The following is a 20,130-nucleotide window of genomic DNA, read 5'->3' as shown; positions in this document are numbered from 1 at the left end:
CTTTTAGAATTGGAAATGCTGCCAATCATATTAAATTTCATAAACCTTTGAAGAACTGGCTGTTAGTCAATTCTTTTATGTACATTTTTAGGCGTCTGCAGGTTCTGCCTCTCAGTTGATTTACCTTGCAGCTCCAGGGTGCCTCGAGGGGTTGCTTCTCAAATTTTCAACTAAATGGTATATTTTATTTGATGTAGCTGTGTGAAAGAGGAATTCTTTTTTCAAGGAGAGCTTTGTCATAATGCCTTTTATTCGTTCTAACGCAGGAAGGTGGTGAGGCGGGCAAGCCTCTCAGATCGTACAAACCTGTACAGGAAAGAGTACGAGACAGAGGCCTTTGTGTGGCAGCAGATGGGCACAACAGAGGAGCAAGGACAAGCTGTGATCAGTGGAGATGAGAGGGAGGCTTGCTCTGACCAAGAGAACTCTGATCCACTCCAGGTAAAGAAGGAATGCCTTTTCTGATGCCTTACTTTATGCGCCAACTACCAGGAGGTTTAGCTGTTGTAATGGCCAAGCAATACATTCAAAGTCTAATCACAACAGTGGTACTTGTGCGCAGATTTGGTCATAGATGGATGAAAACTGCAAAGGGTTACATGCATTGAGTCATGTACTTAATAACAGACAACTCAACCTTCTCCTTAAAGAGAAAAGCAGCTCCTATCCCACTGAATCCCTTGGATCCCCCAACTTCACAAAAAATCTTCCAGAAACTGGTAACCTCTAATCTCCATGCTGTGTCTATAGAGACGCCTAACATTTGTTTTCTGCCATTTGTGGGACTGTCTCCTTTTATTGTGGTTATCATGAACATATGCCCTCACACCACATTTGCGTATGGTTTCACTTCCTTATCAACTCATTCATGTCATTATGATATTTATATTAAAAAAGATATTGCAAGGGATACATCACTACGGATTCATGCATTATATAAATTAGATTGGAATACCACTCACACAAAGGGTTTCAGATTTGGTTTTATAAACCATTCCTTTTCTGAGGGAACCAAAAGGCCATAAAGGTCAGGATACTGAGACAGGCTTAGAAACCTGTGCCTGCTCCTGCAGAAAATAGACTGACAATTTTAATATTCTCTTTCCAGGGATTGTGTTGTGGGAAAAATGCATGTGTTGAAAAATCAAGTAGGATGAGTAAGTTGGTGAACTTTGGTGAGAGCGTGATTGAGAGATGTACCTGTGTCATGGTGGGACTGTGAATGTGTGAGGAAACTTGGGGGCATATTTACAAGGGAATGGCGAAGCGTGGCGGTAAGCACAAAATGCTAATGCCACGCTCTGCCATTCCAAAAACGTAGCGATGCGGCGTATTTACAAAGATACGGCACATCCCTGCGTTTTCCCTAGTGTTGGCTACAATATGCTGCCTAGCGCCAACGCATGCACCTTTGCACCATAGTGCAAGGGTGCCTGCATTGAGGAAATGATTGTTTATTTGCAGGAAGGTGTCCCTTCCTCCACATAAGCAATCACAAATGGAAATTTTAACTTCTATGTGGGCGGCATTGTGCAGCACACACAGAAGTTGCAAATCGTATTTATTTTAATGATTTGTTATGTGCAGGAAGGAATACCGCCCTGCACATAAACAATAATTCATGGCATTTTGCTGTTTCTATGTGTGCAGCACAATGCAGCACACGTAGAAACATCAAAAACGAGGAGAAATAAAGCATTTCTTCTAGTTTTGCCATGTTAGGACCACATTTTCCCTGTTCTTAATTTTGGTGCTGTCTCCTATTTATTTAAAAATCAATGGGTGTTGCTGCAGAACGCCCACCACAACACCCATTAAGTGGCTTAAGGCCGCTTGTAAATAATGCAAAGCCCCTATCGCACAGGAACATCGTTAACAGTGGCACTCTATGCCACACAACTTTATTGTACAACACTCCACTCCACTCAATGACATGCCACTCCACTCTATGCACCTTCACTCTAAGACACTCTGCAACAGGCCACGCCATGCCACTTGACTTCACGCTACCACTATCTACACCACTCTCTCTACAACACGCCACTCCACGCCCCTCCACACTCACCCCACTCCTCTCCAATCTATCCCACTCCAATGTACCCCAATCTACCCAACCCCACTACACTTCACTACAATCTAGCCCAGTCTACTCCACTCCAATCTTCCCCTCTCTTCTCCACCCAATCCACACCTCTCCACTCTAATCTACAGCATTCCACTCTAATCTACCCCACTCCAATCAATCCCACCCCAGTTTACCCACCCCACCCCAATCTAACCCTTTTCAATCTTCCCCACTTTAACCCAATCTACCCCACTCCACTATGATCCAATCTACTCTAGCCCACTCCACTCCAAACTACCCAACTCCACTTCAATCTATTTGATTCCAGTCTGTCCCACTCCACTCAATCTAACCCAATCAATCCATCCCCACTCCAATTAACCTCACTCCACCCAGTCTACTGTACTCCACTCATATCTACCCCACTCTGCTCCAATCTACCCCAGTCTACCCCACTCCACTCCAATGTACTCTACTCCAATCCACCCTAAACCACCATACTCCAATGTACCCCAATTCAACCCACTCCACTCTAATCTACCCAACTCCACTTCGATCCACCCCACTCCAATCTTCTTCACTCTACTTCAATCTACAGTCTTATTTACCCAACTCCATTCCAATTTATTCCACCCCACTCAAAACTCCACTGCAATCTATCCAACTCCTCTCCACTCTAATCTACCCCACTCCACTTCAATCTACCCCACACCACCACAATCTACCACACTCCAATCCACCCAATCTACCACACTACACATTACTCTAATCTACCCCACTCCACTCTACCACACTCCACTCAACTCTACCCAAATATACCCGCTCCACTTCAATCCAATCTACTCCACTCCAATCTACCACACTCCTCTCAAATCTACCCCACTCCACTTGAGTCTAACTCGCTCAACCTCAATTCACCTCACACCACCCAACTCCAATCTACCCTACCCCACTCTACTCCACTCAACCCTAATCTAATATACCCCTCCCCAATCTACCCCACCCCAATCTACTGCACTCCAATCTACCCCTATCTACTGCAGTCTACTCCACTCAACTCCAGTCTACCCCAATCTACTAAATCTGCCCCACCCCACTCTAATCCATACCACTCCACTCCAACCTACCCCAATCCAATCCTCCCTCTTCAATCTATCGCATTACAATCTTCCCCACTCCAATCCACCCATTTCATTACAATCTACCCCTACCCTAATCCACCCAGTCTACCCCACTCCACTCCACCTTAATCTAACACATTACACTTCCTCCACTCTTCTCCAATCTAGTTCACTCCCCTCCAATCTCGACTCCACTCCAGTTTTTCCAACTCCACTCCACTCTATCCCACTCCAATCTACCCCAATTAATCTACCCACTCCAATCCATCCAATCTACTCCTCGCCATTCTACCTCCATCTACTAGACTCAATTCCACACTAACCCAATCCACTTCTCTTTAATCTACCACATGCCACCCAAATCTACCCCACTCCAATGCAATCTAACCCATCCCACCCCAATCCACTCCACTCCATCCCACTCCTAGCTACCCTACCCTACCTCACTCCACTCCAAACTACCCTACTCCAATCCACCCCATCCAATCTGCCCCACTCCAATGTACCGCAATGCACGCCACTCCAATCTACCCCACACCACTCTATTCAATTCCACTCCAATCTACCCCACTCCAAGCTACCCTACCTCCAAACTACCCCACTCCTATCTCACTCCAAGCTACTCCATTTCACTCTAATTACCCTACCATAATCTACCCAATCTATCTCACTCCAATCTTCCCCACTCTACCTCATTCCAACCTAATCAACCGCACTCCACTCCATCCATCCTAGCTTTCCTAATTTGTGTGCTATGAATCTGGGCTTGATGGTAGGAATGCAACACTCTACTAGGCTTATAGAAGGCCACTTTGCCATGCAAAATAGCTGGTCCTGACTTGTAGAGTCACTTGTGCATGTAACAGTGTAGTTTAAACCTGGCTCTTTTCCGCACTGGAAGCCAATGTGACTGTCCTACACCAGGCTAGAAGGATCCATCAGAATAGCTTTATCAGCATGCGTAAGAGACCAAAACACCTCCCTCTTCCCTAGTTTCCCTGGTCCTGCATAGAAAAGGAGTTCTCTAATATGACTCCCAAATCCTTGGATGCTCTCTTTCGTAATGGAGCTGCACCCAGGGAAGTAGGCCCCCAAATATTGTTCCAGACTTTGTCTGCCCCTCCAAACAGCAGAACTTCAGTTTTTTCTTCGTTCAGCTTCAAACAATGTGAACGCATCGAGCTCACCACATCCGAGAGGCAGCCCAAAAGATTCTTGCTTGTTTGAGGCTGATTCTTGTTGATGGTACTAATGAGCTGGGTATCATCCACATAAGAATTTGTCTTGAAGCCCCAAGACTTGACAATATTCGCCAAGTGGGCGACATAGACATTAAACAGAGTCAGGCTTAGAGATGACCTTTGTGGTACGCCACAATTCGTCTGCAATGGGGTCGATTTAAGCCGAGCCAAATAAACAGAATAAGATCTGTTGGACAGGAACGTTCCAAACCATAAAGTGGTAGAATACAAGCCTGCTTCCTGAAGCCTATGAACTAGCTGGAAGTGTGAGACAGTATCAAAAGCGGCAGACAGGTCTAATAAGATCAGGGCAACAGCCTTGTCCTGCTCTTTCTCCGATCTAATTCTATCTACTACCATCAATAGGGTAGACTTTGTGCAGTTGTTGGCTCTAAAGCCCGTTTGGGAGACGTCCAGAATGTTATTGGTTCAAATAAACGTTTTTGCTGAGCGTTAACTATACTTTCCAATACTTTCACCAAATAAGGCAAAAGGGAGCTAGGGCAAAAGGTGGGGAAATCAGCGTCTTCTGCTGCAGTCTTTTTTAATAGAGGCAACACAAGAGCAGATTTTCAACAAGGAGGGAAATCTGCATTTTCCAAAGATGACAAACAGCCAGGTGATGTAAGAGCTTAAAACAGGAGCTAACCTGAAAAAAATTAAATGGCGACAGGGTGATCTCGATTTCACCTCCTTCATAGTCTTTTCAACAAATTCTTGTGTAAGTTCCTGAAATTCCCCCAGTGAATAGATGTTCTAGGGTGAAGATTGAATTCTCCCAGGAAGAACTCTGCTAGGGAGGGTTGGGTCTCAAAAGCAGAGTAGATCTTTTTGATCTTCTCATGCAAGAATTCTGCCTGTCCTACACACTGCTGGACCGTGATTGGAATTTTTTGACTCAAATCATAGACTAAGATTGTTCCTTAAATAGTATCTTAAAAGGTTTCTTGGAATAGCTGCTGTTCTCCTCTAATCTCCTCACAAAATGAGCTTTGGCAATCTTAAGTTTTTTTTATAAGATTTTAAAGCAGCTTTAAAGGCTATATGATCCGTTGGGAATTTAGAAATCCGCCATCGATGCTCTAATGCCTTGCTTTCCCTCTTTGTGATTCTGAGATCATTTGTGTACCATTTCTCTAAAAGAGAACATCTCAGCAACCTCTTCAATTGAAGAGGGGCAAATCTTTCTAATGCCTTAACAACTGCAGTCTTTAAGACCTTAACATTCATATCAACTGGGAGATCTGCTTTTAAAAACTGGAGCATAGAAGTTATCAAAGAACGACTCCAGGGAAACTTTCCTCCATGGCCTTAACCTTACCGGAGGGGTAGCATTATTGGCAAGTGGCTTATTACGCACCATAAATCTAAACTATGATGAAAAGGGATGAGACCAACATACAGGGTCTATCGAAAGGATAAAGATAGAACACAGATTAGAGAACAATAAATCCAGGGTATGCCCTGCTCTATGAGCAGCGCCCTTAATCCACTGAGTAAGTTGTAGCATTTACATCTTGTTCTCCAAGTTTCTATTGTGCAGGTCTTCCTCCTTTTCAAAGGGATAATTAAAATCACCTATCAGTAGGAAGTGTTCATATTTTAAAACCAAAGTATGCAATGCTGCAGATAGGGTGGCGGCCATTAGGCCCCTCCTCCCAAAATCACAGAAGTCTTCCTGGAGAGCTGGAATGGCAGCATCTTGTAGTCACTAATAGAGGGTATCTTTTCTCTACACTCGTAGCAATCTGTAAAAATGAGTGCCACACTGCCCCCCAGCCTGCCTTCCTGGTTACGCATCAAAATCTTGTAACCGTTAGGTACCACCAGAGCCAGCTCCACCATGGAGTGGGCATTAAGCCATGTCTCTGTGATAAGCATAAGGTTGTAGCTGTGAATAATGTCCCAGATTTCCTGACAATGCTTAGGCAGAAACCTAACATTGATGTAAACACAGCTAATATAGCGGTCAACCCATACAGCCCTTGGTTCTCCCTCTTCCTTCGCCGCCCTTCAATACTTGGGCGGGGGAACAGCAGCACCCTTCCCAAAGTCTGTCTAGGTTGTCTCCGGGGAGTCCAAACATCACCAATTACAATTTACACATGAAAAAGGGCCAAAGGTGGTTCCAGGCACCCCTATAGAGCAGCCAGACAAATGAGGCCCCTGGGGTTCCAGAGTGAGCAGCACGTTTTCAGAAAAGGTGGCCAAAGGTTTCTTACCTTTAGCAAAACAATCAGGGGTTCTGGTGAAAGTCAGACAAGGATGAAGGCGTGCCATTGACGTGCCCGCTACACAGCAGCTCCTACATCTAAATACATGGTCAGGGTCAAACACTAGACCGCTGACCAAACACACTTCTCTCCCCAACGCCCTCATCCAAAATGGCGAGAGCTAAAGATACGCCACTACCAGGAAAGCAGCACCAGCATAATGGCTTAACAGGTCACTGGTGTGCTTTCTGTGCACATGACAAGATTCAGTGAGCACTAATACCGCTCAAAAATGTAAATTAAAAAATCAGGAGAGTTTAGTCGAAAGTATTAAAATCGACTTAAAAATCACACTAAACCCACATAAAACATTCAATAGGACACTGCACCCCCTGGAATCAGTGCAATCACAATAATGTCAGCAGAGTAATTAAAAAATACAGTGACGAGTGTCAGCTATTTAGGTCTTACTGGGCTACACTGCGCCCACATCAAAATACATGGTCCTGGTCAAATACTACACCACTGACCAAACATATTCCTTTCCCCACCACCCTCACCAAAAATGGCGGGAGCCAAAGAACCGCCATGACCAGGGAAGCGGCACCAGCACAGTGGCTTAACTGGCACTGGTGCGCACCCTGTGCATATGACAAGATTCAATGAGCGCTAACACCGCTCAAAAAATAAAGAGTTAAAATTCAGGAGAGTTTCGTCTGAAGTATTAAAACTGCCTTAAAAATCACCCTAGAACCACATAAAACATTCAATAGGACCCATCACCCCCTGGAATCAGTGCAGCCACAATAATGACATCACAGTAGTACAAAAAGACAGTAAGAGCTGAGTGTCAGCTATTTAGTTCTACCTACCCCAATCCACTGCACTCAAATCTATCTACCCACTCCAATCCACCCAATCTACCCCACTCCACTCTACCCCAATCTACCAGAATCCATCCCACTCTAACCCCATTCCACTTAACTCCGATCTACAATATGCCTCCCATATCTGCCCCACTCCAGTCCAACCTATCCCACCCCACCCCTATCCACACCACTCCATTCTACCCTACCCCACTCCACCCACAAACTACCTACTGCAATCGACTGCATCCAATCTGCCTCACTCCAATCTACCCCACTGCAATCTACTCCACTCCAGTCTACCCCCACCAAATCTACCCCACTCCAATCCATCCCACCCCAATCTGCCTCACACACTCTATCCAACTCCACTCCAATCTACTCCACTCCAACCTTCCCCACTCCAAACTATCCCCCTATCTATCTCACTGCAATCTACCCCACTTCAGTCCAATCTACCCTACTTCACTCCTATCTACCCTACCATAATCCACCCTATCTATGTGACTCCACTCTACCCCACTCTAATCTACTCCTATCCACTCCTCTCTACCCCACTCCAACCTATCCACTGCACTCCACTCTTCCCAAATCTACCCCACTCCACTCTATCTCAAAATATACCACTCATCCTAAATCTACCCCACCCCACTCTACTCCAATATATACCTATCCACTCTACCCCATTTTACCCAACTCCAATCTACCCTACTCCAATCTACCCCACTCCAATCTACTCCACACCATACTACTGTTTCCCCAATCTACCCCACTCCAATCCACCCCACTCTACCACAATCTACCCCACTACAATCTACCCCAATCTACCCCACTCTAAACTACCCCATCTAGCCCCACTCCATTCAATTCTACCCTACTATAATCCACCCAATCTACCCGACCCCACTCCAGCCTACCCCAGTCCATTACAATCTACACAAATCTACCTCACCATACTCTTCCCCAATCTAACCCACTCTAATCTACCTCAATCTACTGCACTCCAATCTACCCCACTCCACCCCATCTACTCCAATTCAATCTACTCCACTCCAATCTACCACGCTAATCTACCCAACTCCCAATATGCCACACTCCTATATACCCCAATCTACCCAACTCCAATCTACCCCAAACCCCCCACTCCATTCTATCCCACTCTACCCCCATTCCACTCTATGTCAATCTACCCCACCCCACTCTTCCCTATTCCACTCAACCCCACCTCATTCCACACCACTAACGTTAAGCCATGCTGAACAGCAGGTACACCGGGTAAATAATGGATAAAACACATTACCAAAGCAAATAACTCTTGCATAGGTGAGACCTATTGACTTTGCAAAAACGCATGTTTTGGCTTGCTTAATCCTCAAGTACTTGTGTCTTTACACTGCTTCTCTTGTAGGACCTACTTTTTATCTTTATTTTCAAACCGCCCTTGCGAGTTCATGTCTCGCTAGCATAATGAGTTATTTTTTTTTCATTATTGCCCTATTACCCTTTCGAATTCTTGGTTTGTCTTGTTGTTTTTGCTAGCTGTTAAGCACACACTTATGTACACGATTTTTCATTATATTTTCAAACATGTTTCTTTATGTTCTCCCTTTCACCTTGACTTCTTGCTTGACCGCGCAGCATCCATACCATGATTTCACAAGTTCCATTGCTAAAGATACACTACTTGTATATTCCAGGAAATCTTGAAGGAAAAGGGAAAGCATTTATTGTTCTTTTAAGCATACACTTCTTTACACGATTTTTAGTTTATTTTGGTTCTCCTTTTTACGTTTCCTTCTTGCTTGACATCGTCCACATGTTCTTTTTATTTTTCACGTTGATTATTTTTTATACTTTTTATTTGTTCCCCCAACCTTTATCACCTTTCTCTGAATGATCATACTCCAGCAATAACAGACTCTGTTTACAGATTTTTTTGCAAAATATAGCAAAGCTTTTCTTTTTCTGCAAACTTTTCCTGCAATTCCGCTGCAATTTTTAAATTTTTTTAACTATGATACCCCTTTATGCACACAGATGTCATCATTTTCAAAGCAGAACCTTTCGTTCTGGAAAAGAAAATGCCTTTGGGTGCATACTTTCAGAGTTGTTGTTGACTAACGAGGCTCACAGGAAGATGAGTAGAAGTACTTTATTTGTAGAAATGAAAGCACCACCGGGTACATGTCTTCCAGCTCCAGTAGCCTCTCACAAACTGCCTTCATCAATTCACGGCACAGACCTGATGTTCAAGGATGGAACGCCATGGTCGTGCCATGAGGCGATGCATTCAAACATAAATACACAACACATCTTCCTTTTTCAAATAAATTATTTAAATAAATGAAATAAAACGAAATAAATGCAACTAAAGATAAGAAACAATTGAGTATATGTTCACTCTGCAAATTTGCCTTTGACAAGAGTAACATAATCTGACAACCATCTAGTTTTTTTACCAGAACACTTGTCTGTTGACTCATTATGCTGATTCTCCATAGGTTCTTTGCAAACTTCATGAACCATATCTTTACGTGTTTTTTCTTCCTCTAAAAAATCCTGCGGAACTACTCTTTTGAAGTTATTCATGTGCAATCATCTTTCTCAATACTACCTTGACACTTATCCTCCTAGAAATTTGTGTCTCCTTTGAGAACTGCTATTCTGCTTAGATTCCACCCTCTGCCACCCGTGAGTCTCACAGCATTCTTTAAAACTTTGTTGCCTTCAAAAGGGCCCATGTACTGACTTTCCCCTTTCCTTACTCTCCATGGTTTTTTAACCCTCACAAACATTCCAATACTGATTACAGGATTACATTTAGATCTCCTTTTCTTATCAAACTTCTGTTTGTTGGTTATGTGTGTTTTTGCAATTCTCTCTTTAACCACTTCCAAATCCATGGTAGTGGAAGTTGACTGAACTAACCAAGCAGGGTTACACTAGGTAACGTACCCCTCATTATTTCAAAAGGAGAACACCCTGTCAAATCATTTATAGTTGTTCTGTACATCCAAACTGTTTTAAATATTTGCGTCCCCACTTATCACTGTCCACCCCAGCAATTTGTATAGCACTTTTGAGTACTCTATTAAATCTCTCAATAATGCCATTGCCACTAGGGTTATACAGGGAAGTGGTACAATGTGTAACTCCTACTCTCTTGAAATAATTATTTGCCTTGCTGGATAAGAACTGCACTCCATTATCTGTAATGAGACGTACTGGGAAACCTTCTTCTGTGAAAAGTACCATAAAGATACACTAATACTGCATCTGTGTATACTTTCTCTACTCTACAATTTTAATAACTGGCCAATGTGAGAAAACATCAATGGCAGCAAGAATAAACTTTGAATTATGACAAATCAGACCTATAATATCCATAGCGATGGTGTCCCCAGGGTTCCCCGGAACAACATGTTCTCCCATGTTTGGCCTCAGGGTTTTAGGGGATTTATCCGAATTTGCACAAATAACAGTTTCTGACTAAATAATCAACAAAAATGTCAACACCTGGCCACCAAAATCCTTTTTTAGGTTGCGCCAGAGCCAGCGCGTGTGCTGCACTGGCGAGACATTTAGTAAGCGGGTTTTCTAAGTGCTACCCACAGGCTTTTTCCGGCCACCAACTTGCTGTTACGCGTACAAGCGCCCGCGCCTCGCTCTGCCTCTCCAATGCTGCACACGCATCCCTCGCGTGCTTAGCACAGAGCGCGTCATCGCGATCACTTTCGCTTTCACCGCGATCGCAAACACTTTTGCTTTCACGGCCACGCGGCATTACTTTTACGGCCGCGCGGCCAATGCTTGTTGGGGTAATGCTCTCGATTCTTGAACCGATTTCCGGGGTCCGCGAGGCCAATGCTTGTTGGGGTAATGCTCTCGTTTCTTGAACAGGCTTGTGAAGATTCTAAACGTGTCGTATTATGAACCCAGCAGTATATCTCTATAATGCATCTGCTATGTAAGTTTATACGTTTGACTGGCATGTTATGGGATTGCATGGTTTTGTTTGGTGTACCGGCAGGAAACCTGCTGACGGTTGAGCATCAATAATTATAGGTTTTTGCTCTGTTCCCTGTTTCTCATCCTGAGGTTGGAAGAAAGGGGCCCCTTTGTTTTCATACCCAGTTGTAATTAGGCTTTGTGGTGCTGATAAGCAAGTATGTTTTACTTAATCTATATTATACCTACTTTCCTTCGTTCACTATCTACGCTCAGCTCTGTATGTCCCAGCCTGTTCTCTACATGCTTCATGTGGAGGAGTGTCCATCTCTGTCAGCTGCCAAGCACCTCCATAGACACCCTTCTGTAAATCAGGCCCCTCCTTTCATGTGCAGATTCTACCAATGTGTGTGGCTCAATGATTAGAGTGGCAGACCCTGATGCAGAGGTCTAGCCCGGGACCAGGGTTCAATTCCCCGCTTTGGTGGGTCTTGGGCTCAAAAATTCCACGGACCTGATAATTCTTGCCTCTGTGCTATTCCAATCATGGAGTCCCACTCTGCAACTCTGGGCAATAGCTTGCTTAATCTCCACAACAGCCCCCACAACGCTAAGGATGCCTGGCCTCCACCTTGGGGATGCCCAGGAGTGGACGCCTCACAGGGAAAGCCAGGATGGGTTCCACAGCGGTATTCGTACAAGCGCCTTGAGACCCTTGCGGGTGAGTAGTGCGCTATACAAGTATCAATTTACATTTTTACCATCTATGGAGGGTCTGCTAGTGGAGGACTGGCCAATAAAAGGGGGGAAAACAAGCACTGGCATAGCCAATAGGTCTCTCCTTTGGGACCTTATAAGTGTTTAGTTATGCAGCACAATATCCTTGGTGCAACTACATCAAGTGTTGCATGGCTAAACACTTCTAAGGTCCCAAAAGCGAGACCTATTGGCTATACCAATGCTTCTTTACAGCCTGTTTGGTTCTTATTATTTTACTATGTCCTGCGTGACGATGCTGACCTATATTGCATCTTAAACTAGTGGGATGTATTACTCTATCACCCCTTCTGATGACACCCTCCACACAACACAACTCATCCCTTACTTCCCAAAAACACCGTAGCTCAGCTTCCATGGAGCTTTTACTGGGCCACCCTCTCACAATGTACGTTTCTACTTCTTGTAACATTTGGCAAATTCTTCGTGCCAAACAATCTGATCAATAGGCATGGTACCTTTATCATGCACCAAAGCAATTTGATACCCATCCCACTCATTACGGATGTCTTCTCTGATAGGTAAGGGCATTCTGGATAGAAAATCAGCAGTAAGATTATTCCATCCTAGTCGCCACATTGTTGAGTAATGAGGCTCACAGGAAGATGAGCAGAAGTACTTTATTTGTAGAAATGAAAGCACCACCGGGTACATGCCTTCCAGCTCCGGTAGCCTCTCACAAAGTGCCTTCACCAACTCACGGCACAGACCAGATGTTCTAGAATGGAACGCCATGGTCGTGTCGTGAGGCGATGCATTCAGATATAAATACACAACAGTTGTTTATTTGTATGCTACAACTCGCGTTCTGTCCTTTTTGTTTAACCCTTTCTCTCCATCACCCTCCCATATTCTAATGTTGCTTGAGGAGCTTATTTCTTCCAGTTCAAGCGGTCTGGTGTGATTGCTCATCTTCCTCCGTCTCACCTCTTTATTGATCTAATCCCTCTACTCTGCTCCTTCCAACAGAACACTCTTCACGGGTAAATGGGACAAGGTAGCCCCTTCGCTTATCGATCATGGGTGTCCAATAATGGCCCACGAGGGTAAACATCAAATTCATAATGATAACCATGAAAATCAGAATTATAAACTAATTAACCTGTGTTTCGTCCTTTTACACATTTGTTTATGTTCATAGACATGCCATTTTGCTTGACCTTACAAAAGAAACGTTTAGTTGAATTTGGGAAACCCAAAGCTATTACTGTTTTGCAAATTGCACATGCCCTTAAATTCGAGTTACCAATTACAAGGTACAACTTTCACTTGCTTTAAGTCATTGGTGTCCAACATTATCCTATGAGGGCAATGAGAAAAGTTTAATTTGAAGTTAACACAACGGTGCTCCTCCCGATCCTTTGACTTTAAACGTCATACGAGAGGTCGCCTTCATGTTTTATGCATGGGCAGATTAAGTGACTTTCACAGAATCACAGAATGTTTTGGTGACGCTGGGACATCCTTTTTTAACCAATATTTTTAAAACATTACTTGATTGTTGTTTTCATAGACATGTTTATATGTTATCCAGTAACTTCTTCTCGCCTTACACAATGAACACGTCCTCTATAGATATCTAATGACCTGTAGATCTATTCTACAGAAAAAAGAAACGTAACTTTAAAAGGGAACCCCAGGTTAAGATGGTGCTATGAAACCTAAAGCGACTGAGCAAATGGCAGATTCATATGTCCATAAAATTCAAATTTAAATGCATTGCACATTTTAAATATTGTCAGTGAAAACAAGAAAACAGAGTGTTCATCACATTATGTGACATGCTTTTAATAAAGCAACTTGCAAACATAGTCAATCCTGCTTCCATTTCTCTTCTTGTGTTCGTTCCTCCACTGAAACACGCCACCATTACTGGAGACCTTACACTGCTTTTTGTTTACTGGAGTCCTTACAGTGCTTTCTTTTGATTCCCCATGTGTAGGTCCCACCAATAACAGGGCATGTACTGGCAATTAAGAAACATTTTATTTATGAAAAGGGCCTTAGAGCCCTCCCATTAATTAGCCTTCCTTGGCTTCATTGTCACTCTTATTTGGTGCCTTCTAATTGGCCAGCCCATCCCGCTGTCCATGTTGCTTCTTGCCTCCCACCCTCCCGTTGTCCATGTTGCTTTTTCCCTCCAACTATGCCTTCCATTGCCGACTCGCCACCCAGCATACAAAAAAAAACTCCCAAAAAACAAAGCCAGTGCTAGCTGTGTCATACTGCTTTTTTTAACCCACCCATTGTTGGTGCTGCTTTTTCTCCTTTCATTGTCCATTTTGTTTCTTCCCACCCACTTTCCCTCTTGCTGTAAGAAAAAAGGACTATGGTGTGGACAATGCTGGTCATGTCATAACACTTTTTTAAACAAAAAATAGACATGCAGTACAGCCTCACTGCTGTCAAGGAAATTGGCAAGCCAGTAGCTCTCGCATAGGGGAGACCTATTGGCTTTGTCAATGATTGTTAATTAAAGCTTTTTACATTTATAATCATGTTGTGTAGAACAGCAATACATTTTAAATTCCACTACTGAATAATGTTATTACAATAATATATAGATGTATATAGAATGGATGTTCCAACACCAGATGCAGCATAAATTTATGTTTGATTTTTTCCTTTGTATATGAGCTGTTCCAAGAAAAGTCTATGGGGGACCGCGAGAGGAGCTAGAAATGACAACAGGGTAAAATAGACAAGGAAAAAGGCAGACGGTACAGGATGTTGACTAGCAGCTTCAATCCCGAAGGCTCAGCTCTAACTCTACTAATCCTGTGATTTCTTTTGACCAATATGTAAAGATAACTAGTCCAACAAAATGAACAATGATTTGTAATCCCTAGTGTTGTTTTGTTGCTGCTAATTTTTGGTACTACTGTCCAAGGAGTATGCATATACCCTGTGTGTTGTTTAGGAGAAACAGTGCTGCTTCTGGGGGCAGCCATTTCTTAAAGAAGGTGCTGACAGTTACCCAAAGTGGACAAGACCTAGCAACCTCAGAACTATATATTCAAGCAATTCTGAGTGATGGGATATTTGTCTTACATCATGGCAGAACCTGTCACGTAGTAACATTGATCATGCATGTGCACCATTACCTAGGCCTGTCTCACTGATTGAAGACTGGTTAGACGGGAGGTGAGCAGAACCAGCTATCCTCGTAGTGGTAATGGGCTACTGCCCTTACCAATAGCTAAGTAGCATGAGCCCAGTAGCAGTAGCATACCGCTTTGTAATAAGTCATCAGTAATTTGACCACCCCTTACCGCTTCCGTCATCAAAGTGGGACATGCTGGCCCACTCTAGTAAAATTCTGCTGCTGTGTGCTTAGCTATTCTATTTCCCACATCAGGATGGATGTAGCCTTGGCAGCGGCATGTTTGTGTGCATCACACTGGTATGTATGTGTGTCTGTGGGTGCAGTACGTGGAGGCCTGCACATGTGTTAATATACCGCTCTCAGTTATGTATGTGTGCCTGGGAGGTGGAGTACATGGAAGAATTGCGCGCATGTTGGTAAACAATGCTCTGGTATGTATGTGTGCCTATGGCTGCTGTACATGGGGGCTGGTGCACTGTTGTGTACTACACGCTCATATGTATATGTGCCTGTGAGTGGTGCAGTACATGGAAGGCTACATGTGTGTCCGCAAGGATGCATGTGTGTCTCTGAATGGCACAGTGGATGGAGACCTTGGGTTTCACTTTGGGCCTGCTGCCAAAGACATGTGAAGGTAGAGGAGATCCTGAGGCAGATTTGTGGATTTCTCCATTCCTGAGACACTGGTGAAAGGGGCCTGTGCTCATCTCAGGAAGGAGATTGGGCTGATAAAAGAATCATAAAGAATAGGGTTTGGGCCCTTTGACAACCTTTTGATGAGCGTACATCAGTGAGGCCGTTGCAGGGATTTAGCTTAAAAACAGAACTAAGCCTGGGACTACAGAACATCAGTTTGTAGGAACTCAATCACCATACCACATCAGTACCTATGGACCCAAATCCAGACTAGCTCATAGTGCCGTACTTGCTCTTCTTACTTTTCCAGAGAAACTAGGAAATTGGCATCCCAGAATACAACACTCTTTTCCCTCTCAGAGATCATGGTAGCAGGCAATCACCTTTCTTTCTCTCACTCATATGTATACACAATAGACTGAAAAGAAACACAAAGAAGGATTACAATATTTATTGAAACTATTGTGCTCTGTTCTGTAATAGCTGCACTCCCATTAAAAGATATATATAGGTCAAAAATGTGATGAGCATAATAAACAGACTGTACACAATGAAAAGCCCTGTCATATTGAAAGACAGATTTGCCTAAGCCTACTCTCACTATAGAAACACAGTGTTATATTATAGATCTCTGAGATCAGGGGGACACCCCATACCTGGCATACATAAGTAGTAGTTCTACATTTCAGGCAGTAGAGCTCTCTCTCAGCTCGGGACGTTTGCTCTGCATGAATTTGTCCTCTCTCCTTTCAAAATGACAAATCCCAGCTTAAATGATAAAAATTGCATGGGCAGCTGGATTTTTCTATTATGTTTAGGTGTTAATGTCCGACCACAGAGAAAACAGCGCACTTTGCTTGATCTTGTTTGAAATGTTCAGTCTGAATCCCAGCTGAACTAAAGAACAAAACATGTGCAGCCTATTTGAAAAATAAATGTGTAACACAACCCAAGAATGTTCTTTTGTTACGTGTGCAAAGCAAATACTGGAAATTATGTGCAGTTAGACTGACATAAGGAAGAAAACACAGTGAGCCTCTAGGAAATACACCACACCCTCCCTTTGATCAAGACAGTGATGCAACGACTAACTATATAATAAAAAAAATACAAAATAAGCAAATTCAAAGCATTGCTAATAAGCATATTATATAAAATGAATATAATCTCAAAACACTCGAACAAAAACGCAGAATTTAAGGTGTGTCTGAGGTGTCCATGACGTCACTCACAAATTCAAAGGCCAGCTAATCCATAACGGATTCAGTCCCGCAAATGATGCTTAGTTCACAGTCCAGTTAATAAATTCCAAAGAACACACATGATCCTCAGCCGATGTGGAGAAAGCTGCCGGGCAACCTCAGCCATCTTATTGGAGTCAGTTTTAGTGATCCATGTGCCGATGCACACAGCTGTTCAGGTAGGAGTGGCTCATACCCTGCATAATTAAGAAACTGTAGGCCTCAGAAACAACTTTGAAAATGAGTCGCTAACGGACTCATCACCAGGTAATTGTCCACGGGACCCGGCGTCTGAAAGCCAAACAAATATCCAGTGCACATTCGAAGAGGCATCAGAGGTATTGAAACACAGGTTGAACGCATGGAAACCAGACAGTGACCAATCAAGATCCAGTTCCAGGAGCAATAAGGTTTGAAGCATGCGCTCACGACACAGCTGGAGCGATGGTAGTTCAGGGGGCTTACAAATGGAACATCCATTGTGGAAGAGCAAAAATAGAACCAAAAAGCCGCAAATGAGAAATAACAGCTGCGGGAATCTGTCGTACACGCTGGAAAAAAGGGAATGAATAGAAGCCGGTATTGCTCCGAAGAATGTTTGGAATGAACTGACGAAGCCAGAGCCCACAAACTTAAAAAAGTGTGCAAGGCTGGCAGTATTAATGGCATTAAAAATATGATGACCAATTCGCCAAAATGTAATGGGAGGTTTGTATTTATCAAGGACTGTATCTCACTCGATGTCCTTGCCACCTGCAATTTGAAATTGTCTTGAGCAGATGTGAGAGCTACTTCTTTTTGAAACAATAGTGCTTTAAGTCTGGTCAGCTTGTTATAATCTGCCTTCAAAGTTGGAATGGAAGGCCGTAATGGGCTATCCATAACCTCTTGCAAAGGGGGGACATAATTGCAGCAGGTGATAAGCTGGGAAATGGAAAAAATGTAGGGGATCCCAGCTCGCATTCCGCACCAGTCACTAAGCACTAAAAAACTTCCATTTGAAAGGGCAGTGATAAGTGGGAGCATTGCGGGGGCTGGTATTCCTTCTAGATATCAGGCCAAATTTGCTACTGAAGCATTACATGCGCTGTGAATAGTCAAGCGTTTGCAAACGAGTGAATGCCAGAAGAGTCACATTCTTCTCCAGTAAGGAAGACTTCCTTGTTAGCAGTTCACAATGATAGGAAAAGGGAAGTGACCATAATTCATGAACGAAGCTGCCTCCTAGGGGTTCATATCTACTGATTGGAAAATATTACATGCAAGCTGAGAATTGAAATGTTAAAATCGGTAAAGATAATACACCGTGTATTAACCATACAGCTGAAAGTGTTTCAGTTATTTTACATGGGAACTTCTCTAACTGCAACATTGTATAGGTGGAATCTCTCTTCACTATGAGTTGTTGTTTACGTGTCAGATTAAAAGGCAAGAAGAGGTACGCACCCATTGTTAAGGTTTTGCAGAGTCTAGCTATATTGCATGATAGATCTAAGCAGACTTTTCCCATGATACAATGTCGACAAGTTACTTTGCATATTATCAATAACAGATGACACAATGTTATTCAGATTGTAAATATGAGAAGACAGCATATTAATACTATTATTAACAACAGCAAGCACTTTATCCAAATTATCTTGCTCAATTTGTCTTAAGCATTCGGCAGCTTCCATTTGTGGCAATTTCCAAATATTATTATATGTAGCATATATTAATATTTTAGAACTGGGAGATTTAGGGGCAGATTTATAACAGACTTGCGCCACTTTTACGCCGCCACACGTGGGCGTACCTGCACAGGGGGGGTGTTCCGGCACAGGAACGCCTCCGAAAAGTGGCTGAGTGAAATCTACAAGATTTCACTCAGTCACTTTTCCGGCCATGCTGCGTCAAAACCCTGCGCCTGCTTGAAGCAGGCGTAAGGATTGACGCAGCATTGTAACGATAGGGCACCACTGAGCCTTGCTGGTGCAGCATCGCGCTTGCGACGCAACTCCAGCAATGCGCCAACCTTCCGCCATCAGATGCGTCACGCATCTGTTTATCCTTGCGCCACGATGCGCTGCATTGTAAATGCGGCGCATCTATTGTGGCGCAAGGGTAAACTTTCGTGACGCATCTTCCCTGGCGCATCCATACTGATTTGCAGGGATGCGCCAGGGAACATAAATCTGCCCCTTAGTTCCTAGTAAAAAATCTGATAAATCCATGTCTTCAGACAGGAGAGAAAGATGTTGTTTCACTGCAGACAGTGTGGAATGTTCCAACTATTGTTGACACAACTTCCCCACTGAATCAGTGGTAACAATGCCTGAATGTTGTGAGAGTGAATATCGGGGGTCAGGTCTGCCTGCCTTGAACCCCGGAGTGGAATTAAAAAACCGAGTAAGGCAACCATTTGTTTTCACTGGCCACAATAGCCACCTGTGAGGACCTGAAAGTGCGGAATTAAATGTGCCATTCTGAAACATATTATTGAGCTGTTCTTCAGTGTAATTTAAAATTATAAAAAACAAGCAATTGAGGGAATAATTGGGCCATTCATTTCTTTGTTTTTTGACAGTCCCAGACATGTAGTCTGTTGGATGATGTCATTCAGGAATATCATTTGTGTTGGGATTAAGCATGCTCGAAAAACATTTCTGTCCCCTGAACTTGCCAAGGTTGGTACCCCAAATCGATTTTATTTTAATTGTGCCCTTCCAATAGTGATAGCCTTTAACGGCCAGTTCAGTGACAAACAAAGCTGTATATATTAGCTTAGTTTGTGTAAGCATATATTTCTTCAGTGGTGTAAGGACTAATTTGAAATAATATGCTGGGTCTGATGTACCGCATCCTTATGTGTTTTAGAACTCCCTTGCGGGGGAGTCGGGCAATGTTCCCATTGTATATAATTAAAAATGGTGCATT

The 20,130-nt window shown here is 43.3% G+C and overlaps 1 protein-coding gene across 3 annotated transcripts in view; it reads left to right on the top strand.

Moving 5' to 3' along the window:
• Nucleotides 1–20,130, top strand: part of PPP1R16B (protein phosphatase 1 regulatory subunit 16B) — a 422,185-nt gene that overhangs the window by 371,245 nt on the left and 30,810 nt on the right. For all 3 annotated transcript variants that reach the window (XM_085619118.1, XM_085619117.1, XM_085619119.1), the window contains exon 10: nt 267–441. In XM_085619118.1, coding sequence (XP_085475244.1) covers nt 267–441 — 175 coding nt within the window. The remainder of the gene's footprint in view (nt 1–266; nt 442–20,130) is intronic.

Source organism: Triturus cristatus, chromosome 7, assembly GCF_964204655.1.
Source record: "Triturus cristatus chromosome 7, aTriCri1.1, whole genome shotgun sequence".
NCBI lineage: Eukaryota > Metazoa > Chordata > Amphibia > Caudata > Salamandridae > Triturus > Triturus cristatus.
Note: the sequence above shows the minus strand (reverse complement) of the source record. Positions and strands in the feature narration are given on the sequence as shown.